At 43.8% G+C, this 25,757-nt stretch overlaps 1 protein-coding gene across 1 annotated transcript; it reads right to left on the minus strand.

Annotated features, from left to right (window-relative positions):
- Positions 1–298: 298 nt before the first annotated feature.
- On the minus strand, positions 299–24,686 carry EIF4EBP1 (eukaryotic translation initiation factor 4E binding protein 1). The gene is made up of 3 exons (XM_030201950.1): positions 24,410–24,686; positions 1,473–1,643; positions 299–893 (listed from the first exon to the last, which is right to left on the minus strand). Exons 1-3 carry the CDS (start codon positions 24,540–24,542, stop codon positions 862–864), a joined length of 336 nt encoding a protein of 111 aa, XP_030057810.1. The 5' UTR covers positions 24,543–24,686; the 3' UTR covers positions 299–861.
- Positions 24,687–25,757: the final 1,071 nt, after the last annotated feature.

Here is a 25,757-nt window from a genome sequence, read left to right on the forward strand (position 1 = left end):
ACCTGAAAGAATGCACATCTGTTCTTTATTTCATGCAATATGCACCTGCTTCTCTCATACTTATGGGACAGATAAATGGAAATCTTTTCTTCCAACAGTGATTCTTTTTCCGAATGTAAAACAGTAATCCATTAAAAGGGTCAGGTATTTAATTTAGCACTCACTGCAATGCTGACTGAGTTGGGTAAAATGGGAATCTGAAAATTTGGCCTCACTCTCCAAACCAAAACAAACAAACAAACAAACAAACAAACAAACACACACACACACACACGTCAGCTAAAGAGGAGAAAAGTAGTAACAGTGGGATAACATGATTTTATTTTATTGAGACATTTTCAAACTCCCATTATACAGTGTCCCTTTTAAGGCAAACTTCTCAGCAAACCATCCCCCTTCCAAAAAGTAAAACAAAAAAATATCCACCACCAAATTTATTGCATTATCCTCCAGACCCAGAGACTCAATTAGGAATTCTTTTTCTTGAAAAGAACATTTAACTCTCTGCAGTGTTAACACACACTGATCAACGCTGATCAATAAAGGCAGATAAATGTGAAAACAAAACAAAAAGGAGAAACATTTCTCTGTTATTGTGTGTTGTCCATTGCCAGCAGGATTCCCAACACCTATGTACACTCATATGAATCAGTCAGTAATCTTGCAACCCCAATGGACTTCTGTCTCAGGACTAGAAATGAATGGATTGTCCTTCTGTGGTGAAAGGCCAAGTCACATAGAAAAGAAAAAAGAAAAAAATATATCACAGGCCAAACTCAAAAAGCCTAGCTGGTGAGAATCCACAGACTGAGGTCCACTCTTCACAGGACAAAGCACACTGGCCCATTTCCAGTGGAGGTGTTAAATATCCATCTGAAACTGTGCATCTTCTCCTGTTAGGAAAAAAAAAAAGTAAGTAACTAGACAAGCAAACGCTTCTTCCTAGGTGTTTGTGTGCACACACATGCTTCTGCTCATTTTCATTTGAAGTGCAAATTCGCTATAAAGGTGTTTTTACTCTGATTTTGTGTTTTTTTTCATTACATTTGTACCCCGCACTTTCCCACTCATGGCAGGCTCAATGCTGTTTACATGGGGCAATGGAGGGTTAAGTGACTTGCCCAGAGTCACAAGGAGCTGCCTGTGCCTGAGGTGGGAATCAAACTCAGTGTTGATTGTATTCATCTGCGCACAGTGTTTGCTGAATTTTGAAGCAGGCAATTTTCTCTGTAAAATTATATAAATTTCAAACTAATACCTGCCACTAAAGTTCAGACATTTTTTGGCTAGCCACATCAGATGACATACATGCTGTATAATACACAATTTCGCTCTCTTTTTTTAAATTTACCACCTGGTTCATGTGTTACACCAACCTAGATATGATTTTTAATTTCATCCATCAACATCCAAAGTCACAGCGCAAAAAGCTCAACTCTCAAGAAAGCTGGTGGCAACGTAATTTAACATACCGGGGCCATGCTTCTCCTCATGATTGACAACGTGGTTTGTTTCCACTTTAGGCACCGCTGTGTTTGGGCTGGTAACACCTGGAATGTTGGGAAGGTCACGGGGTGGAGTTTTGGCAACAGGAGAATTACGGCACTCCATCAGGAATTTACGGTCATAAATAATTCTTGTACCTATCAGAAAGTTGAAGAAAGATCAGTCTTTAAAATCATGATTGCTTATTGCGTCCTCTAGCATCTGTCTCCAGTTTGTGCACACAGCCACACTAACAAGCAGGTGGCCTACATCATATCAACAAGAAACTAATTATGGAAGAAAAAACAAACTTTGAAAGCTAATATTCTTGACATGGATCTATGTGTGCTATAAAATACCATAATGCTCCAAGAAAGCAAAAATGTAAGTATTTCACTAGTACCACATGCAGTTAACCAAAGCACCTGCAAAACAACATGATTGATATTTCTTGGCCACGAGTCCTACCTTAGAATGTTTAAACATGCTGGACTCTATATTCAGCCTGCAGCAGTATGTGGCATCGGAGCTGCTCAAAGTTGCGGGCTGAACTGACCTCGGATATTCAATGTCAGAGAACATGCAGCATGTGGCACTGAATACCTGGGTATCAGTTATCACCCGGAAGTTAACTGGGCACCGGCAGACACTCAGAATAGTGTCTAGTTAACTTTAGAGCACAAAAGGTGTCCTTTACAAAGGCGTGGTATCGTTTTTGGCATATGCTAATGACTATCGTGTGCTAACCACTAGAGACGCCCATAGGAATATACGGGCGTCTAGAATGCGCTAAAAATGCTAAAAGACCCCCAAAGTTAGGATAGCCTTTTTGCTGTCCTAACTTTGGGGCCGATGACCAAAGGTTCATAGTAGAACAAAATTCTACTGCGAACCTAGCATAGAAATTTTGCTGCGGCATACTCAGAGTAATGTGCATGCAAACTTATGCTGTGTTAAAATCGTGGCAGTAATTAGCTGCTCAGTACTCTGTGCTAAATTTCCTGTTGGTATCCGAGTGCAAATTGGTACAGGCACTGACAATAAAGCAGACAGTAATGTTAAAAAAACAAAACAAAAACAACCCCCCCCCCCCCCACAAGCAGCATGTCATGACAAGCCCTTTATGCAGATATGTAGCCAGTTAGTGGACTGCAAAACAGCCGCTAACCAGCTAAGTAGGAGAAAGTTAGCAGCGATATTAACCCATTAGTGCTGCTGAATATCATGTGCCTGGTTGCTCAATGGAATTTAACCTGACAAAAGCATATGGGTTTTTTTAAGCACCATATAACTTATGTAAGCAAAGGAGTTTTCTGACCTATGATGGCGATTTTTTTCAGGGTCTAAGAGCCCCTGTTTTCATAATATTAATTCACCATACATGCCAAAACAGCCTCATTTTCTTTTTGTATTTACTAGTTGCGTCTGATAGGTCTGTTTTTTTTCATAAAACATCTAAGTCCATCCATTCTGAAAGATGAATAAAGGGTAGCTCGGGTTGTAACGTTTTCTCATATTTGTATGGAATTGTGTTTTATTGTAAGCCATTTTGTAGCTTTTTGAAGAAAAAGTACAGAAAAATATTTAATCAGGTTTGAATTCTGACAGAAATCAGACCCAAGTTAAGATTTCTCAGTTCTGTTCTTCTGTAAAACAGTATGCACCTAAGATTCACATAAATAATAATAATAATAATAAATAATAAAAAAAACCCTTTAACTTTCACTTGCTAGTTGTGTAAACTACGAGATGGAGATTTCCTAGAACTGCTGCTGAAGAACCAGTTGTAGGGAGATTTCACAACAGGTTCACCCATGGGTAAAACCTGGTTTACACTTGTGTCGTCACATGTGCTAACATGTTATTTAAGGAGGAAATTCAGGAACAAGTTACTAAAGCTGTGTTCCAACAGCAGTCAACATGCACGAGTCTAGATGAATATTATAAAAAGCTAGGACATGGCAGTCAGGCTTATGAAAAAGATCATAAACACACAGAGGAAAGTGTAGATGGTAGAATAAAATCAGACACAAATGGGTGCAGGATTTATCGTCACTCAAGGGATATTTCCCCAAAAGCATCCATGCAACTGCTCCCTTGTGAGGTCACTCAGTCTAATACAGAACTTAAAACTCACCAGGAAGATATGCAGGTATGCATGTTTGATTTATCCCGTTATCTGTGGAGAACTGCCCCACGCTTTCTTCATTGACAAAGAGGATTAAAAACAAGCCAAACAACTGGGGGATCTCAGAGCTGAGGGTTGCTGCTTTTTTTCTTATTATTTATTTAGTCCCTGAAGGAAACCAAAAAGATCAAGACAGGAAAGTACAGGAGTAGCCCAGCAGTTAGAGCAAAAGGCTGAGAACCAGGGACGCTATGGTTCAAATCCTGCTGAAGCTTTTTGTGAACTTGCCTCAGATTATAACTATTTTCTTCAAGGACAAGTAGGGTGTCATATTTTTATAGATGGGAATCCATAGCTCCTCAGGTTGCCTCAAACAAAAATAGGGAACACTAATAAGCCTCACAACAGATGACACTTATGGGGTTTTGGAACTTATAATTATTTTTTTGGAGGCAGTCTGGAATAGAAACAAAAATGGGCCTAGGGGGATGGAGTTGGATTCTAAATAGATTCTGAAGGTCTGTCTGACTTAAATTGACAGTCACATTGGGAGCCCTATTCCAAACAGTAGTGAGATGTGAATATGTGGACTGAAGACTACATTGCAGTTCTGCAAATTTCCTTTATGGAACTTATCTCAATTGGGTTAGTAAAGGCAAGTAAAGGAAATGCAGTCCACTAGCCAGTTAGAAAGAGTGTGTTTGCCAATGGCAGCCCCCCATCTTGTTTGGGTCAAAAGAAACACAAAGCTAGGTGGACTTTTTACAGGCTTTAGTCCACTTCAAATAGAAGACCAATGAGCTTATTTTTGAAAGAGATTGCCGGCCATCTTCCGACATAAATCGGAACATAGCCGGAAGATCTCCTGATCCCGGCCAAATCGGTATAATTGAAAGCCGATTTTAGCCGGCCCTAACTGCTTTTTGTCGCGGCGCCAGCCAACCTTCAAGGGAGGGTACAGAAGGCGGGACGGGGGTGTGGTTATGAGATAGCCGGCTTCACCCCATAATGGAAAAAAGATAGCCGGATCTGACGAGCATTTCGCCGGCTGCACTTGGGCCATTTATTTTTAGGTCCAAGTAACAAAAAAGTGCCCCAATTGACCAGATGACCACCGGAGGGAAACGGAGATGACCACCGGAGGGAAATGGGGATGACATCCCCTTACTCCCCCAGTGGTCACCAAACCCTCCCACCCAAAAAAAAATTAAAAAAAAAAAAGTTTTTTTGCCAGCCTGTAATGTCATACCCAGCTCCCTGACAGCAGTATGCAGGTCCCTGGAGAAGTATTTAGTGGGTGCAGTGCACTTCAGGCAGGTGGACCCAGGCCCATCCCCCCCCCTACCTGTTCCACTTGTGGTGGTTAATGTAGAGCCCTCCAAAACCCACTGTATCACCATGTAGGTGCCCCCCTTCACCCCTTAGGGCTATGGTAATGGTGTAGAGTTGTGGGGAGTGGGGTTTGGTGGGGATTTGGGGGGCTCAGTACCCAAGGTAAGGGAGCTATGCACCTGGGAGCTACTTTTTTTTTTTAATTTCTAGAAGTACCCCCTAGGGGGCCCGGTTTGTGTCCTGATGCGAGGGGGGGCCAGTGCACTACGAATGCTGGCTCCTCCCACGACCAAAAATGCCTTGCATTTCGCCGGGTTTGAGATAGCTGGGCCCGGTTTCCATTATGGCTGAAAAATGAAGCCGGCCATCTCCTCTAAACCCGGCGATTGATTTAGCCGGCCCCAATCTTATTTCGAAAATACGGTTGGCTCCGCCCCCTTGCGGAGCCAGCGCCATTCAATTATGCTCCTCCAAGGTTCTCTTGCAGTTGAAAGTGTCCAGTGTGCTTCCACCTTTGTGGGCATGAGGTTTTGGGAAAAATGTTGGTAGAACATTCGACTTGTTAAGGTGGAATTTGGACACTACCTTGGGAAGGAACTTAGGATGTGTGTATAAGACCACTCTATTGTTGAAAAACAGTGTAAGGTGGCTCAGCTGCTAGGGTCTGGAGCACATTGATCCTGTGGGCTTAAGGGAACGCCACTAAAAACAAGACCTTCCAGATCAGGTACTTCAGATGACAGGTATCCAGCAGCTGAAAAATAGCTTTTATCAGCAGGATTAACACAAACGGTGAGATCCCATGACATTGTAGGGTGTTTAACAGGAGGCTTCAACAGGAGCAAGCCCCTCATGAAATGAATCTTAATTGGGTCTTGAGACCAGATTCTGATAGAAAGCACTTATGCAGTTTTTGTGTTGGACAGGAAAACGTTTAGGGTCTTGCCCTCACACCAAGTGGCTAACCTCTTCCACTTGAAGCATAAGGCCTCTTAGTGGAAGCCAGGAAGACCTGAGAGACACACTAGCAAGTTCAAGGAGTCTATCACTACCCTCTCACCATCCATGCTGTAAGGGCTAGGGGTGATTGGAAGTGGGGATGTGGAAGGGATCCCCTGTCTTCAGTGATGAGTTGAGAAACACTCCAGTCTCCACAAATCTTTGTAAGTGAGCTCCAGAGATATGTATAATCAAAGGCACTTAATGATGGGTTTATATATATATTTTTGTTGATGTGAAATGAGCACTTAGGGATAGATACACTAAAAAAACCGAGCCATTAACATGGGTTTTAAACTGGTTCTAGCCAGTTTAACGTACAAGTAGTAAACCAGGACATGCACAAAAGGGCATTTTCCTGTCACGGTAGCAGCTAACGAAAATGGAATGCAAACTATTATAATGAGATGTACTGCCGTTGCAAACTATTATAATGAGATGCACTACCGTTTCTGATCCCCTTACCGTGGAAAACCTAACGGAAGGTCTGCACCTCTTGTTGGGGCTGCTGTGAGGGAATTGGAAAGGAAAAAAAAAAAACGTCCAACAAGTGCTCAGAAGAGCAAGAGGGAAGGGAAAAAAAAAGCCAAGTGCTCGTCAGGGACGTCCTTCTAAAGTGTCTAACATGGACGTCCTTCAAGGACGTCCCTGACGAGCACTTGGCTTTTTTTTCCCCTTCCCTCTTGCTCTTCTGAGCACTTGTTGGGGGCTTTTTTTTCCCCTTCCGCCGCCCGCCCCCCTGCATTGAAATCACAGCTTCCCGCAGCCCTGGCCTTCCCGCCATCCTCCGCACCCCAGGGCCCCGCCCCCTCCTGAGGTCGAGGTCGTCGTCGCCGCTCCCCCTCCACCCGCCCCCCTCCGTCACCACCGGGCCGGGCCCTCACAGCGCCTCTCACCTGTGAAGGCGCTGCAGCAGGCAACAGCAGGTCGCTTCCCTTCGGGCTTCCCTCCCTCGCATAACTTACGTCAGACGAGGGCGGGCCAGGGAGGGAAGGAGGGAGGCCCGAAGGGAAGCGATCTGCTGTTGCCTGCTGCAGCACCTTCACACGGAGGTGAGAGGCGCTGTGAGGGCCCGGCCCGGTGGCAGGCGGAGGGGGGTGGGTGGAGGGGGGAGCGGTGGCGATGACCTAAACCTCAGGGGGGGGGCGGGGTTGCGGGAAGCTGTGATTTCAATGCAGGGGGGACGGGGGAAGCAGAAGGGGAAAAAAAAAAAAAAAAAAAAGAAAGCCAAGTGCTTGTCAGGGACATCCATAAAGGACGTCCTTGGCAGGCGCAGAGCAGCCAGCGTAACGCTTGGCTGCGCTGCGCATGCTCGACCGGCCGACTGTTTAATGATGGAATAGAGAATGCAAGTGAGCTACAACGAGCAGCTCATTTGCATTCCTTTTCCTTGATGCATGCCGGTTCCTTACCGATTTGCTAAGGGAATCGGTAAGGGATTTTTTAGTGCATCTTGGCCTGGGTTTGATGGACCTTCGATCTCTCTCAGTATGGCAACACTTATGTTCTTATATTGCTCCATGAAGTGACAGTAGCTTAAATACTGTTTGCAATTCTGGTTGCCATATCTCAAAAAAGATATAGCAAAATTAGAAAAGGTATACAGAAGAATGATCAAAATGATAAACGGCATAGGTTAACTACCTTATAAGGAAAAGCTAAAGAGGAGTAGGGCTGTTTGACTCACAGAAGAGATGGATGAGGGAAGACGACAGGTCTATAAAATCCTGAGTGGCATGGAATGGATATACATGAATCACTTGCTTATTCTTTCCAAAAATACAAGGATTAGGTGACACACAATGAAGATACCAAATAGTACATTTAAAATAAATCAGAAAACATATTTCTTCAATGTGTTATTAAGCTCTGCAATACATTACCAGAGAATGTGGTAAAAGCAGTTAGCATAGCAGGGTTAAAAAAAAAGGTTTGGCCAAGTTCTTAAAGAAAAGTCCATACACCATTATTAAAGTGGACTTGAGAAAATCCACTGCTCATTCCTAGGATAAGTAGCAACAGAATATGTTTTACTCTTTTGGGATCTTGTCAGATACTTGTGACCTGGACAGGCCACTGTTGGAAACAGGGTACTGGTTTTGATGGACCTTCGGTTTGTCCTGGTATGCTTATCTAATTATGTACTTGAAATACCTCCTAGATGAGGTGGCCAAGCTGGGAGTGGTTTACCTTCATGGCACAGATATCCCCCAGCTATCCTGCACATCGGGCTGGAAGTCTGAGGCCCACAGCCAGGTGAGACAGAGAATCTCAATCCCCACTGTGGAGGCTCTGGATGCTGTACTGAAAATAACACAGGCTGCCCCTACCATGTATGTTCCAGAATCCTAACCTCTTTCTCAGACACTCTGATGGCTACATTATACAGTTCCAGTCACTTCTTGCTTGTTTATGTAAACATTGTTATGTGATTGTTTTGCTTGATCACATATTGTCAAAGGCTCTGAAACACTGAAAGTTACCCTCATATCTAATAATTTGACCTAGCAGAATTTTTCACGTCTTGGGTATGAATTGATAATGTGAGTTCCCGCCTGGTACTAAACAGCTGTACTACTTGGTGTTAGACTGAAGACCTAACATAAAACAGCCAAGAGTCCAACTGTTTATGCTTATGTGCATGGGAGTTTCAAAACCCACTGAAGATGCTGCATACGTAGACAAGCATAAGGGATGATGCATTCCATGCTGCCATGAGGCTGAAACCAAACAGAAATGACTGAAATGAGGAGCTTGTTCTATCTGTAAGATCCTCAACCATTTACACTGAGATGTCTGTCCTCTTGCTCTGCTTTCCAGGGGACATTGGGAAAGAATGCCTTATCCACTTGGATACCAAATAGGGCTTTAATGTACTGGAGACTTCGCAAATGTTGTAATTTTAAGTATGCATAGTTTATGACAAAATCCAGCGACTATAGAAAAACACTCTGGTTCCTCTTGAGTATTTTCCCATATCTGGATGGCTGGTTAAACAAATTCCATCTTCTCGACGTGGGCCAAATCATGGTTACGTGATACTAAGTCCTACCTTAGGAGTCAGAAACCAAGAAAGAGATGCAAAGGTCATTGTAGAAAATATGCTGAAATCTTCTGCCCAGTGTGTGGAGGCGGCCAAAAAAAAGCAAACAGGATGATAGGAATTATTAGGAAAGGGACAGAATTATAAGACCAAGAACATTATAATGCTTTTGAATCGCTCCATGGTGCGACCACACCTTATTGTGTGAAATTCTGGTCAGTGTATCTTTAAAAAGATATAGCAGAGTTAGAAAAGGGTCAAAGAAGGGCGACCAGAATGATTAAGGGGATGAACTCCTCGCATATTACTATTATTTGTAGCATTTGTATCCCACATTTTCCCACCTATTTGCAGGCTCAATGTGGCTTACAATTGTTCCGTAATGGTGATCACCAAATTCCAGAAAGAGAGAAATACAGTTAAAATATGGAGGTGACAGAGTGGAATTAGGTAGTTAAATAAATAAAGTTCATTATTGTAATAAGAAATAAAAGATAATTGGATAAAACTTCAATCGTAATAGATTAGACTTGAGGAAAGGCTCAAGATGTTAGGATTCTTCAGCTTTGAAAAGAGATGGCTGAGGGGGGATATGATAGATGTCTACAAAATACTTATGCCCTCATGATCAAAAGCAAACTCTGGCGCTAGAGGCTGTTAACGCCATACTAGCGCCAGAGTTTGCAGCCGATCCATGACAGAGCCCTCGAGCGCCTGAAACAGTGCACTTGAGGGCTCTCAGCGCAAGTAGCATGCAAATGCATGCTAAACAGGGCTTCTAGCGCAATTAGCTTGCAAATGCATGCTAATTGGCGCTTAACGCATTCATCCCCAATGATCAGCGACCAGCGCGCCAAAGATTGGGTCGCTGGCCGCAGCAAAATCAACGCCAGCTCCGAGCTGGCGTTAGATTTTGCGGATCATTGGGGAGGAATGGTGAGCCCTGTCCAGCATGCAGTTGCATGCTGGCAGGCCCCCCCTTCCCCCCCCCCCCCCAAGGCAAACACGAACGGGGGGCAGGAGGTCCGGTGGACCTCCGGTCCCCCCGACGATCCCCCCCCCCCATGTTCATGGAGGGCTGGAGATCCGGTGGGTCTCCAGCCCTCGAAACCCCCAGAAATCGTTGATTGGCCGCCTCCGGCCTAAGGATCTCCTACTTTGATCCATCGACAAGGGGTGGGGGGGGGGGGGGGGGGGGGCTGGAGGTCCGGTGGACCTCCAGCCCACCCCAAATCCTCCCCCCAGCGTTGTCCTTCGATTCCCTGGTGGTCAGTGTTGTGCTGTGACGTTGTGCCAGCCCCCTCCCGGCCCCCCTACCTTTTTGTTGGAGGGACGCAGCCTGCCTGCCTCCCTCCTCTTCCAGTCAGTCGACGCCCAAAATGGCGGCGCCCAGCACCGCCCACTGCATCCTGGGATGCACTGGGCGGGGCTACAGACCATGTAAGGGAGCGATTCCCTTACATGGTCTGTAGCCCCGCCCAGCGCATCCCAGGATGCAATTGGTGGGCTGGGCGCCGCCATTATGGGCCTCGACTGACTGGAAGAAGAGGGAGGCAGGCAGGCTGCGTCCCTCCTCCAACAAAAGGTAGGGTGGCCGGGAGGGGGCCGACACGACATCACAGCACACCACGGACCACCAGGGAATCGAAGGACAACGCTGGGAGGAGGATTTGGGGTGGGCTGGAGGTCCACCGGGCCTCCAGCCCCCACCCCCCCCCTCGTCGATGGATCACAGTAGGAGATCCTTTGGCCAGAGGCGGCCAATCAACGATTTCTGGGGATTTTGGGGGCTGGAGACCCACCGATCCTCCAGCCCCCCCCCGTCGGTGGGTGGGAGAGGGTTTGGCCGGCGGCGGCCACGACGTTTTCTGGGGGTTTGGGGGGGGGGCCTCGTTGTTCGGGCCTCGGGGCAGGCTGTTTGACAGGTTTGGGCTTTTGACAGCCCAGACCTGTCAAACAAGTGCGGGAGGATTGTTCTGAGCGCATGCTCGGCACAATTCTCCCGCACTTAAACATGATAATCAAAGATAATAGCGCTGCTTAGATTTGCATGCATTATCTTTGATCATCGATGCAGAAAAGCCCTGCGCTGTCCCGGCGCTACTTTTAGGGTGCTGTTTGGAACAGCGCAGGGCTTTTGATCATCTGCCCACTAGTGGTGTAGAAAGGGTAAAAATCAATTTACATTTACCCATTCAAAAAGTATAAAGACTAGGGGGAAACTTAAGAAAGTTACATGGTACTACTATTAAAACAAACAGAAGGAAATATTTTTTCAGTCAATGAACAGTTAAGCTCTAGAACTCATTGTCAGAGGATGTGGTATCAGCGGTTGCGTATCTGGGTTTAAAAAAAAGGTTTGGACAAGTTCTTGGAGGAAATGTCCATGGTCTGCTGTTGAGGTGGACATGGAGAAAGACACTGCTTGTCCCTGGGATCAGTAGAATGAATCTTCATGCTATTTGGGATTGTCAGGTTACTTGTGACCTAAATTGGCCACTGCTGGAAGCACGATACTGTGGTAGGTGGACCACAGGTCTGACCCAGTATGGCTATTCTTATGTACTGCTGAACTCTAACAAAACAAAAACCCACTGTGTGGCTGAAAGTCTAAATAGAATCATTTGGTATTACCAGTGAATGCAGTTTAATGAAGATGGAAGCTCATTGCCAGGGAACATTACCTACTTAAATATGAAGAACTGGATAAAGTTTGCAGGAAACTCTTGAATTTCTTCCTGAATCTGAAATTTGAAGTCTCTCAAATCTAATTAGTCTTAATTTTCCCCACTTTCTTTGGAATTAAATACCTGCCGATAGCCGGTTCCAGGATCAATTCCACTGCTCTCTTTGAACAGGGGATTCTACCTTTCTGCAGATCCTACAAGGTCTTGTTCTGATAACTAAAAAAGAAAAAAGTCTGGAGATTTCTAAAGGAAAGCGAGTTAATATCCCTGAATTACAATCTTTAAAACCAATCTGTCACTTATAAAAATTGTCTACCAGGATCCTGCCTTATATTAGCTTAGAAGCTCAAATGAGAGGACTGGCTATGCTGGTTGGATTAAAAAATCTGCTTAGGGGCTAATAGGAATTGCATTTTAAGATGACTCTTATCCCTTTAGTAAGGTCTTGACAGCTGCAGTGCTGAGGCTATCACTGCTGCTCATGTTTCTCCTATGGCTGGCAGCTGTTTCTCCAATAGGATTGTCTTCTGTTTGGCTAGAAGCCTCAATGACATTGGCTGCTCTGCTATTTCTGGAGAATGTCTGCAGAGTGGGGCAGTGATCCATTGTTTTGTCTTTTTAACCATGCTCTGGTACAAAGAATGCTTTAGTTTATTTTGATTCTGAATGTACCAATGCACCAAGTAATGCCAATCTTCTAGCTTCTACTGCTACTGAAGATGCTCTTGCTGACTTGTCATATGTCTTACATGTGGACCCGAAGTGGCTTATTCACATTCTTCTATGTTGTTAAGTTGTGAAAAGTTCACTTGCAGAAAGTGATCCTGTGAATATTTTCAAATTTTGTACACACTAATTTATGCACTGGACCATGGAGAGACAGGCAAGCTGCTATCTCTGAACTTAGCAAAGTATTCAAAGATTTTCTTACTAAACATCTTCAGTGTCTTTGGATCCCTTCCTGGTCGGGCGTTAGCGTTCCTTGGAATGTTTTGCCTTCTTCTAAAGCAGACTACTATACTTTAAGATCCAACTTTTGGGCCACTTACTGTTACAGCTACTCCAATACTGGCAATATTTATTCTTTTTTTTTTTTATACTGTTTCCAACGTTTATTCTTTTGTTATTGGTAAGCACAGCCATTTCCCTGAAGCAGCTGTGGGGAGCTCAGAAGGGAGAGAGAAATAGATGCTTACCACCCACTGGTAGGGGCCCCTAGGATCATGATCTGCCCTGGCATGTGAGGAAAGCTCATAGACTAAGTTCAGGACTACAGAGGGCAATGCCAGTCAGAGCTCAACTGGGAGAAGGTCCATAGACTGATTCCCCTGGAGCACAGGCCATGGCTCTACCTCAGGACCACAGCTTGTAGACTGTCAACAGGCCTATCCTGTCTGATCTCCATCATCTGCTGGAGGCAGAAAATACTGAAGTGATCAGTGTTGCACCACTCCTTATAGCAATGATGTCCCTGGGATATTCAAACTTTCTCAGCCTCCCATCTGCTGTTAAGGCACACAACTAGCAGGATGATAAGGAATGAATTTTTTTTTTTAGAAACTGCAAATTCTTGGGATTAGAAATACAAAATTCAACTTATATGCATAGTCATACAAAAATACCTTCCTATTTTAATACATATTCCTGTATCTAACAACGTGCTTGATTTTCTGCAGGCCACCTTAGTTGTCCTTAAAATGTGCATCTTTAAATACTGTTATATTAAATTCTACCCAACTCTAAAAACAGCAAATATTCTTAAGATCATTTTGAGCTCTTTTGTAAAAGTACAACATCAGAATAAATTTTTCTACAAATTAGAAAGGATAGAGCCTAGAGATCATCTTGGACTGATTGTGCTTAGTCTAAGAATCACTACCCCATTTAATTTGTTGTCTTTACTTTAAAGCATCATATTAATAAGGCCTAAAGGCTAGAGATGAGAAAATACACACGTGGCACCAATTTAGAACAAAACTGAAGGCACTAGATAACATTTGTCATTAGCAATTGCGCTCCTAAGTATTGGTCACATAAGCTAGAATGAGGAATGTTCTATCCACTTAAGGCATTTGAATTCAGGCTTATAATTGGTACATTTTAGCTAGTAAAGATGTGGCTGGAAGAGCAACATTATGAGTTGTATTCTGCCCAGCAAAATAAATATACGTTTCCTGTTCTGCTCACTCCTACTAGGATGGAAAAACTCAAAGGCTGATGCAGAAAGCTTGCATTAGAGACAAATACTGATGGCTTCCAATGCAAGCTGAACGCACAATTTTTGCTTCTCAATGTTGTAAGCAAATAGCATGCCAATTTCTGCCATGTTAAAAAACGTGTTTCAGAAAACCAAACAAAACAAAAAAAAAAAAAGAACAGTGCAGCAGTTTGCTAGGCTGAAGAGCAAAATGTCTCCCTTCCTGTCAGTGAGTAAGCAGTGACAGGTTCGTGCACTGACAGGAAGGAACACATTTAAAAAGCTTGCTGCCTCCCTCTAGTCACCTCCCCCTCAAACAAAATCCCTGGTAGTCTAGTGGACCATCCCATTTTCCCACCCTTGACCACAAAGACAACCTCCTGATCCCCCAGAGATGCCCCCCAGACACCACCACAACAAAAAAAAAATCTCTGGTGGTCTAATGGACCACAACCCCCCCTCCACCTGTGAACCTTTAACCAGGTAAGAGTGATGCCTATTCAGTTCTGTCTGTGCCATCTTCCAAAATGGCAGTGCCAGACCCCACAAGGTATATACTGGTACACACCATATAGGGGTCATAAGTACATAAGTAATGCCACACTGGGAAAAGACCAAGGGTCCATCAAGCCCAGCATCCTGTCCACGACAGCGGCCAATCCAGGCCAAGGGCACCTGGCAAGCTTCCCAACGTACAAACATTCTATACATGTTATTCCCGGAATTGTGGATTTTTCCTAAGTCCATTTAGTAGCGGTTTATGGACTTGTCCTTTAGGAAACCGTCCAACCCCTTTTTAAACTCTGCTAAGCTAACCGCCTTCACAACTTTCTCCGGCAACAAATTCCAGAGTTTAATTATATGTTGGGTGAAGAAAACTTTTCTCCGATTTGTTTTAAATTTACTACACTGTAGTTTCATCGCATGCCCCCTAGTCCTAGTATTTTTGGAAAGCATGAACAGACGCTTCACATCCACCTGTTCTACTCCACTCATTATTTTATATACCTCTATCATGTCTCCCCTCAGCCGTCTCTTCTCCAAGCTGAATAGCCCTAACCTCCTTAATCTTTCTTCATAGGGAAGTCGTCCCATCCCGGTATCATTTTAGTCGCCCTTCACTGCACCTTTTCCAATTCTACTATATCTTTCTTGAGATGCGGCGACCAGAATTGAACACAATACTCAAGGTGCGGTCGCATTATAACATCCTCACACCTGTTTTCCATACCTTTCCTAATAATACCCAACATTCTATTCGCTTTCCTTACCGCAGCAGCACACTGAGCAGAAGGTTTCAGTGTATTATTGACGACAACACCCAGATCCCTTTCTTGGTCCGTAACTCCTAACGTGGAACCTTGCATGACGTAGCTATAATTCGGGTTCTTTTTTCCCACATGCATCACCTTGCACTTGCTCACATTAAACATCATCTGCCATTTAGCCACCCAGTAACGTAAGGTCCTCTTGTAATTTTTCACAATCCTGTCGCGATTTAACAACTTTGAATAACTTTGTGTCATCAGCAAATTTAATTACCTCGGTAGTTACTCCTATCTCCAAATCATTTATAAATATATTAAAAAACAGCGGTCCTAGCACAGACCCCTGAGGAACCCCACTAACTACCCTTCTCCATTGTGAATACTGCCCATTTAACCCCACTCTCTGTTTCCTATCCTTCAACCAGTTTTTAATCCACAATAGGACATTTCCTCCTATCCCATGACCCTCCAATTTCCTCTGTAGCCTTTCATGAGGTACCTTGTCAAACGCCTTTTGAAAATCCAGATACACAATATCAACTGGCTCCCTTTTGTCCACATGCTTGTTTACTCCTTCAAAGAATTGAAGTAAATTGGTCAGGCAAGATTTCCCCACACAAAAGCCGTGCTGACTTGGTCTCAGTAATTCTTGTCCTCTGATGTGCTCTGTAATTTTGTTTTTAATAATAGCCTCTACCATTTTCCCCGGCACCGACGTCAGACTCACCGGTCTATAATTTCCCGGATCTCCCCTGGAGCCTTTTTTAAAAATCGGTGTTACATTGGCCACCCTCCAATCTTCCGGTACCACGCTCGATTTTAAGGATAAGTTGCATATCACTAGCAGTAGCTCCGCAAGCTCATTTTTCAGTTCTATCAGTACTCTAGGATGAATACCATCCGGTCCAGGAGATTTGCTACTCTTCAGTTTGCTGAACTGCCCCATTACGTCCTCCAGGTTTACCGTGAAGTCAGTAAGTTTCTCCGACTCGTCCACTAGAAATACCATTTCCGACACCGGTATCCCACCCAAATCTTCCTCGGTGAAGACCGAAGCAAAGAATTCATTCAGTCTCTCTGCTACGTCTTTGTCTTCCTTGATTGCCCCCTTTTACCCCTCGGTCATCCAGTCTGTCAAATACTTTTTTCCCCTTTATTTGGCAGTCAAGGTGGAGTCTATGAAATAAGGCAAAAATGCCCCCTTTTTGGCAGAATGTACCATGCAGGGTCAGGTGCCACCATGTTGGTAGATGGAGGCATGAGTGAGCACTGCTCCTGTCAAAGGTAACGGGTGTGTGTGTGTGTGTGTCAGGTCACGGTCCGCTACACTACCAGGATTTTTTTTTTTTTTGGGGGGGGGGGGGGGGGGGGGGGGGGAAGTACTGGGCATTGTTTCTGGCATTGAGTCCACTAGACCACCAGGAATTGTTAGTGGTATTTGGGGGGGGGGGTCATCTCTGGAATTGAGGAAGGTGGGGGCATTCGGGGATCACAGTAAAATGACAGGCATTACATCCTCACATATGCTACTGCTGATGAACGAGCTGAGCTATCCTTTCTATGCCTCCTCAGACCTAGTGTTCAAGTTTCTGCATTGTGCTTACCTTAAAGTCTTCTGCACAGTTCTCTGCATTGAGGCATAATAGCTAAAACCTCACTATTATTGATTTCCAAATGCTGTACACTGGTGTTTAACTCCAGGTTTTGCACAGCATTAGCTTCTGTGCAAAATTCTTTTCTGCAACATGTGCCCAGAAAATTAGGGTGCATTTATCACCCTAACCACACAGTCATCTGCACTGGCTTTCTGCAACTTCCTCCCAATAAAAGGTCCATAGCTGCCACTAATAGTGCTCATCATAAAGATATGTTTAGGCTTGTGATACATTGCCATTTGTGAAACAGTTATCTATTTAACGGCTCTAAGTTGGGCAACATTTATAGAAGAGCACCTAGCACCTGGATCTGCAACTAACTTTTAGGCACGAGGATTTATACCAAGTGAAACCTGGTGTAAATCCTCATGCCTAAATTAGGCACAGATCTGCCATATTCTGTAATGCTGTGCGCAAATTCTTGGAATCTCTATGACCCACTCATGCCCCTTCCATGGCCGTGCCCCTTTTTTGGATCTGTGCACAAGAATTTAAATGTGCATCCTTACAGATTAGGGCCTAGCAAGATGCACATCTAAATTCTAATTGTTGCCAATTAGTGCCAATTATTAGCACCCAGTTATCAACGCTAGTTGGTTCATTACTCAATTAACTTAAGGTGTGCCCCCAAATTTGTGTGCACAATTTTGTGTGAATATACAGAATCCAGGGGTTATCTCACAACTTTTTCCAAGGCAAGTTACATTCTGATACTGTCTGCTTTAGTGATGGGTACAAAGCTGCACACACAGAGTGTAAAACAGGGGTGGAGAATCATTATGAGCAAAGGGGCCCATTAGTGACTTTGGGGAAGCTGCATTAGCTGATTCTAGGGGATGGGATGTTCCCTCTGACCTGGTGGACAGGGGGTGTATTGTAAAGGAGAAAGAACCAAGAGGTTGACATTTAACAGAGCAGTCCCTGCTTAAATATAAATGGATTTAGCTGCTTATTGCATGAGTAGGACCACCTAATATGTGGTCCTAAAGGATAAAAACTGGATAGTGGCCGATTACTGCTGCTGTCCAGTTAAGATTAAGCCATGTCTCTTCTATCCATATACTTGAGCCAGACATTGAGCTATCTGGCCAATAAAGTCTGAGCAAGCCAATGCATTTTAACTGTAAAGCTTTATGTTACTGACATCTTTGCATAATTTGCTTTCAAATTATCTTGACAGCTACTTGGTTAATATTCAAAAGGAATATAAATGTTTAGGAGCTGCTGATAAAACATTAAATTCAGTATGTGTGGATTTTCAATGATATTATCTGGATTGTGCCGGGGCAAAGTTAGGGAACAAGAAGAGTGAATGCCCAACTGTATAGATAGTGGTGGTATTTCAGCCGGTAACCACATAGCACAGAACAAATCTTGTCCTACATAAAACTCCAAAGCAATGACTACCATATACGTATTTTTAAATGCTGCTGACATTTAAATATGCTCACCTCCACTGCTGAATTGATCTGTATATGTCTAAATCAAAAAACTTTAGTCAGAGCCAACAAATTCTCAAAATGGTCAGAAGCTCTCTCCCAGTCATCAAGATAGTATGAAACGTCAAACCCAATACCCCATGCATGGTATAAGCAGATCTTCACCTGCCACTTCTCACACATATTAATCAGTTGCGAGACAAGCAGCCAGTACAAACAGCAGCAGTGATCCAAGGAAGGGCGAGACAGCAAAAGTTCACTCAACTGTTCCTGCCTCTCTGCATTTGAGCAGATTCTTCTTCAGCGCAGGATTTGCAGTATATATTGGATACTTATGCATTTACCAGAGAATATATTTGGAAACCAGTGTGACCCCTGATGAAGGTTATCTGAAACTTGGCCAGGTTGGGTCTAGTTTCCATTAAAGTTACATTTGAGTGAACTTTTGCCGTCTCGTCCTTACTTGGATCACTGCTGCTGTTTGTACTATCTGCTTGGATACAGCAGCAGGTTGTCTCCTGTTTTGTTTCTGCTGTGAGAAAAGCAGCTACAAAGAGTATGCGAAGTCCGGCACCAAGACCACCAACATGCTCAGCCAAGGTCTGCGGTACTACATGGCTATCACTTGGCTTATGTGATTTGAGTTAGTACTATTTCATTTTGTATTTTCTTGCACTGGATGATGAGTAATTTAAAAAAAGCTCAAAAAGGAAGGAAACTTTTCTGCTTGTTTCTCTTTGGTTGACCTCCAACTACACTATGCTCCTGGCTATCAGCAGCCTGTAGAGTTATTAAGGCAGCAGAGGCTAGGGCAGCAATAGCTTCTACACACCACTTCTGGATGGTGGCTGCTTCCCCCTACTGCCACAGAAGCAACTACCTCTGCCTGCTGCAGTCTATGGCATACACAGGAGCAGCTGAGAGCCACCTTACTTATACCTTTGGCTATGGTAAGGAATGAGAGGCAGAGAAAAAGGCTTGAGCAGTAGCATTAGTGAAATAGGGAGGGAGTTCAGCAGCAGAAGCAGCTTTAGCTACATTAATTTGTGAGCCGAGGAATATAGTGACAGGACAAAGCAGAGTGGCTGTGACAGCAGCTGTGTGGTAGAGTGCAACAGTGGGAGCAGAGAGTCCCTACCATGGAGATGTCTGCAGGAGGAAGAGGAAGAAAGGCAATCTTCTAATGGGCTGGATAAGATGATCTGAGTTTCCCTACCCTTGCTTTAAGGCGTGTATCTTTTTATTAACATACTAGCAAGACATAGTGGTCTGCAATATAGAACATCTGAACAAAAAATTAACACATTTGGATCTCTCATATCTAATCTGAAGGCAAGAATTAATGTGTGGAATGTAAAACTCTTCACACCTCTACAACAGCATTTATGTTACAAGGATTTTGTTATTGATTTAATAAGTTGCCTTTATGAAGATATTCACCCAAAGTGGTTCTCAGTTTGGATGAACCTTTTCAAATAATCTTATCCTGATTGATTTCTGCTGTTTGCCTTGTCTATTCTTTAATGCTGACGCACATCTTTCGACATAAATCGGAAGATGGGCATCCTTCTCCCAGGGTCGCCCAAATTGGCATAATTGAAAGCCGATTTTGGGCATCCCCAACTGCTTTCCGTCGCGGGGACGACCAAAGTTCCCGGGGGCGTGTCAGAGGTGTAGCGAAGGCAGGACTTGGGCGTGCCTAACACATGGGTGTCCTTGACCCATAATTGAAAAAAAAAAAGGGCGACCCTGACGAGCACTTGGACAACTTTACTTGGTCCTTTTTTTGTTACGACCAAGCCACGAAAAGGTGCCCAAACTGACCAGATGACCACCAGAGGGAACCGGGGATGACCTCCCCTTACTCCCCCAGTGGTCACTAACCCCCTCCCACCCTCAAAAAAATAGTTTAAAAATATTTTTTGCCAGCCTCAAATGTCATACTCGGGTTCATCACAGCAGTATGCAGGTCCACGGAGCAGTTTAAGTGGGTGCAGTGCACTTCAGACAGGCGGACCCAGGCCCCCCCACCTGTTACACTTGTGGTGGTGAATGTGAGCCCTCCAAAACCCACCAGAAACCCACTAAACCCACATCTAGGTGCCCCCCTTCACCCATAAGGGCTATGGTAGTGGTGTACAGTTGTGGGTAGTGGGTTTTGGGGGGGCTCAGCATACACAGTAAAGGAGCTATGCACCTGGGAGCAATTTCTGAAGTTCACTGCAGTGCCCCCTAGGGTGCCCGGTTGGTGTTCTGGCATGTGAGGGGGACCACTGCACTACGAATGCTGGCTCCTCCCACGACCAAAGGGCTTGGATTCGGTCATTTCTGAGATGGGCATCCTCAGTTTCCATTATCGACGAAAATCAGAAATGACCAAGTCTAAGGACGACCATCTCTAAGGTCGACCTAAATTTCCAGATTTGGGCGTTCCCGACCGTATTATCGAAACGAAAGATGGGTGTCCATCTTGTTTTGATAATACGGGTTTCCCTGCCCCTTCACGGGGACGTCCTGAGAAAAACTTGGGCGGCCCTTTCGATTATGCTTCTGTTGATATTACAGTTTTATTAACTAGATTAATGGAAAGTGGGATACGTGATGCTGCGTTACTTTGGTTTAGATATTTGTTTTAGAAAAATAGGTTCCAGTGTGTGCTGGTTTGAATCTGAACTTTCTAAAACACCTTTTTGTTTTTGAAATATGGAATGCCACAAGGTGCTCTATTGGCACAACTGCTTTTTAATCTCTACCGGGGTCTTTTACAAAGGCACGTTAGTGTTTTTAGAACATGCTGATTAGCATGTGCTAAACACTAGACATGCCCATAGGAATACATGGGCATTTCCACCATTTAGCGCACGCTAAAAATGCTAGTGTGCCTTTGTAAAAGACCCAAGTGCACCCCGTTGTTGATATTGTGTTAAAACACGGAATTCATATTCATTTAGTTGCTGATGATACCTCAGTTATATGTTTCAATGGGATTAGCCAGAGGTGGTCAATTGAAGAAATTGTGGATTTAACTGAAATAAAGTATTGGACGATACTGAAGTTGCAACTGAATGCATCTAAAACTGAATCCTTGTGGATTCGTAAAGGTAATTGTCAGTTTCCCATTCATCTTTACTATGTGAAGAGTCTAATATAGTGGCAAAAGATCAAGTGGGTAGTTTTGGAGTGTTAGATGCTGCACTAACTTTTGAGAACCATCTCTCTGTTGGTCTCTTCCTCATTTTATTATTTATGTCAACTACGTAGGATTTGTATTTTTTTTTTACAGAATCTGATTTTGTCAATTGTTCTATACTTATTTTATTTATTTGGATTTTGCTCACACCTTTTTCAGTAGTGGCTCAAGGTGAGTTACATTCAGGTACACTGGGTATTTCAATATAATTGTGTAACTGCATGCATTGATTAGTGGAATTAGAAAAGGTTCAAAGAAGATCAACCAAAATGATAAAGGGGATAGAACTTCTCTCAGATGAGGAAAGGCTAAGAGGTTAGGGCTCTTCAGCTTGGAAAAAAGATGGCCGAGGGGGAGATATGAATGGGGTTTACAAAATCTTGAGTGGTGTAGAACGGATAAAAGTGAATCGATGTAGTGGAGAAGTGGCCTAGTGGTTAGTGTGGTGGACTTTGGTCCTGGGGAACTGGGTTCGATTCCCACTGCAGGCACAGGCAGCTCCTTGTGACTGTTTTGAACAAGGTTTTGTGATTTGGATATTTTGCTTTAGGTGTAAAATGTAGAGATTCATACAATTGGGATGTAGGAGGAGCCAGCATTTTTAGTAGTCTGGTCTCCCAGACATCCCAGGACAGCAACGGGGCACCCTAGAGGGCACTTCTGTGCACTTCATAAAAATGCTCCCAGGTACACAATCTCACCTTTGCTCCCTTATCTTGTCCCCAGAGCCCTCCAAAACACACTGTCTCTCACTACAATAGCTCTTATGGGTGAAGGGGGCACCTATATGTGGGTACAGTAGGGTTTTGGTGACCTTGGGAGGGGGGGGGGGGGTCACAGTTTCCACTACAAGTGTAACAGGTAGAGGGAAATAGGAACCTGCCCCACTGTGTACTGCACCAACCATTACACTACTCCAGGGACCTGAATACTGCTCTAATAGACCAGACATTAACATCTGCAGCTGTCACATTTTTGGGGGGTGAGAGGGGGTCACCCTTGATTCCCTTCAGTGGTCATTTAAGACACCTTTTTTGTGCCTTATTCATTCTGAAAACAGGTCTAGATCAAAATGTCTTAGTTTTAGTCCTGGATATTTTTGTTTTGTTCCATTATGGTTGCAAAACATATAAGTGTTAGCCACGACCTAACCCCGCCTTCAAGATGCCCCCAACATCCATCCTCCCTTGTGATTTGCATGCACTTCTGATGGACTTCATTGAAAAACGTATAAAATATGTTTTAAAAATACTGATTTGGCCTTTTTGTGAAAAAAAAAAAAAAATGTCCAAATGCTGCTTTATGCTACTTTTTAGATGTTTTTCTCTTTCAAAAATGAGCCCCATAGTATGCCAAGCCCCAATACTACATTTTCAACAAAACAATAGCCTATTTTTTTCCTTTAAAGTGGTTTATGATTCATAACAAAAGAGAGAATTAATCGTTAATCATATCCTGGGTGAGCAGATAAAAAAAAAAATCCAGAAGTCATATTTTCAGAAAACCAGCCTTTTGAGCAGAATGTTGCCTTAAACGCCCTAATAAAGCCTTAAAGTATCAGAGCTTTTTCAGTGTTATGCTTTTATTATTATTATTATTTGTTGCATTTGTAGCCCACATTTCCCCACCAATTTGCAGGCTCAATGTGGCTTACATTATGCCGTAATGGCGATCACCATTTCCGGAGAATTACAAGTGGTATTGCATTAAGGCGCATAAATGGTACAGTAAAATACAAAGTGGTATTGCCTTGAAGATCCTGAATGATAGAATGAATTATAAAATAAGTTAATCAACTATCAAAAGTTCATTTCCGGCAAGAGAAATAAAGTGGTAGTGCGTATTGCGTAACTTTCATTAGTAGCAACGAAGGTTATCAGTCTAGTGTAAAGAGTTCGGTTTTGTCTAGTTCATTTAAAATCTAGTTGCCTAGTATTTAGGCTGGATCATTATGGTACGCCTTCTTGAACAAGTTGGTTTTCAGTAGTTTTTGGAAGATTGTTAGGTCGTGCACAGTTTTTATGGCCTTTGGTAGTGCGTTCCATAGTTGCGCACTTATGTGGGAGAAACTGGATGCATATGTGGATTTATATTTAAGTCCTTTGCAGCTGGGGTAGTGGAGATTCAAGAATGTGCGTGCGTGCTGATCCTTTTGTGTTCCTAGTTGGCAGGTCTATGAGGTCTGACATATAGGTCGGGGCTTCACCGTGAAAGATTTTGTGGACCAGGGTGCAAACATTGAACGCAATTCATTGTTTTAGTGGGAGCCAGTGTAGTTTTTTTCTTAGGGGTTTAGCGCTTTCTTGTTTCGTTTTTCCAAATATGAGTCTGGCTGCTGTGTTTTGGGCAGTTTGAAGTTTCTTAATGATTTTTTAGACATAGGTACACTAATTTTGCACAACTAGCCCCTCAAAAATGATCTTGGCTGTAAATCTTACTAATTTATCTTCTCACCACAGTTTTCTACAACTGACTTTTGCAGGGAGGGACATGTGTGCACTTCTCACGCTCTGTGCCCCCAAGGGCAGGTGTACTTGCTATTGACACAGAATCCTGAATTACTGTAGGTACAGTACAGCATTCACAACGGGAGCGGTGAAAGAGAACACAACAAAATGTTAAAAAGCAGAAAGATCCGATCAGAAACAGAACTGGGTGGACCTTGTCTGACTCAACATTGCTTATGCACGGTTTCTGTAATATTGCAACAGGAAGAGAAAAACGGAATTAGGCCCTACAATCATCACATGCCATGCAACAAAACACAAACAGGATCGTGTATATTTTGAGTTTCTCCTGCACCGAAAGGTACAAGCCCCCTAATTCCTGGTGGTAATGAGATATCACCGACCCCCCTCCTCTTCCCAGGGAGGTGGGAGTGAAGTGGGGGGGAGGGGAAGAAGACTGGGCCCGCTGTTTTGGAATGAGAGGGTGATGAGAATACCCCGGGTGCTGCACGTCCCGTCTCTGCTATCTTCCCCTTTACCTCCGGGTGTGGTGCTGAAGAGCGTGCCTCCGGGCGTGCTGCTGTAGTCGGGCGGGAGCTGGGCCGCGTCGCTCACAGTGACCCGACGAGTGGGAATGGCGCGACTCTGCGTGCGGTGACAGCCAGCTGACATGGTGCTGCGGCCCTGCCCCCTTCCCTCTCTCACACTCGTTAACGGCGGAGCCTGCGAGCCCGGGATACACCACCGCCCGCCGCCGTTCTCACCACACACACGGGGGAAGCGCCGCCCACACCCTCTGTCATCGTCGCTCCACCACACCACACCCAGCATGCTTGGGAGTTGAAGTCAGAAATCGAAGTCGTTGCGCAGGTTATGCCGGATCTTGTAGTCTTCTTTGAAGGCGGGAAAACTAAACCCTGGGGGCGGGGCAATTAGAGAGTGGTTTACTAAAGCTTAGCTCGAGTTATCTGCAGCAGCAGGGCTAAGCTTTTAGACGTAAAAGACCCGCTTAATTACCTCAGGGCCGTGGGTTTGGGATCCACCAATGACCATTACATAGGAACCAGCTCTGTGGGTACTTCAGCACCCCCGGTATTGAGCAAACTCCTTGTTTGTGTCCAGGGAGGAGTAATTTCCATTGGGTTTGCACCTCTAATCATTTTGAAAAGTTGCCAATGAAGGGTTTTTTTTAAAATTTGTTTTTGTTTTTTTGAAAGTCAAAAAAACATTTGGTTTACCAAAATATTAATAATAATACAAATGACTAAACAAAACTATAGTCTTTAAGTGCAGTACATGGTTTATGATTCATAACAAAAGAGAGCACAATAATCCTTAATTATATCCTGGGTGTGTATATAGGGGCAAGCAGAAGATAAAATCCAAAAGTTATGTTTTCATTTGTACCATTACATACCTACTATTATTTATGCATGGAGCGAGGTCACATTCAGTCCATAGGTATAGGTATGGCAGCCCAGCTGCAATGAAGGTATGTATGCCACTTGATGTGACTGCCTAGATTCTTTTAAATTTTGACTTAGAGAATAAGCCAGATATAAATCACTATGCTGGAATAGGGGATGCGTTCCTATACAAATTTTAAAACAGAGTTATGAAAAATAAGATAAAATTAGTAAAAAATAAAAGGAGAATTTAAGCAACATAAAAGCTGGAGTTTTTTTTTTTTTTTTAGAGCCAATGAAGATTGTGGTTCTGTGAGTCTCAAAGTTGAAAGTATAAACAAAGTTGGACTGCAGACATACAGAGGCTTTTTCCTCCAAAGCATTTTGCTATTCTCTCATAGTGATGAAAGTTATATGGAGAGAAAGTGATCCGGTTTCCACAGTGTTGCTACCACATTGATATGCTGAAAGCAGGGCCGCC

Source organism: Microcaecilia unicolor, chromosome 4, assembly GCF_901765095.1.
Source record: "Microcaecilia unicolor chromosome 4, aMicUni1.1, whole genome shotgun sequence".
Lineage (NCBI taxonomy): Eukaryota > Metazoa > Chordata > Amphibia > Gymnophiona > Siphonopidae > Microcaecilia > Microcaecilia unicolor.

What these genes read in the sequence shown, in the direction of transcription:
- EIF4EBP1 (XM_030201950.1), bottom strand. Translation starts at nt 24,542, where the DNA reads ATGTCAGCTGGCTGTCACCGCACGCAGAGTCGCGCCATTCCCACTCGT. An exon ending in CTTCAGCACCACACCCGGAG is followed by an intron (nt 1,644 to 24,409) that starts GTAAAGGGGAAG and finishes ACTTTCTGATAG; the next exon opens with GTACAAGAATTATTTATGAC. An exon ending in TGAGGAGAAGCATGGCCCCG is followed by an intron (nt 894 to 1,472) that starts GTATGTTAAATT and finishes TTTTCCTAACAG; the next exon opens with GAGAAGATGCACAGTTTCAG.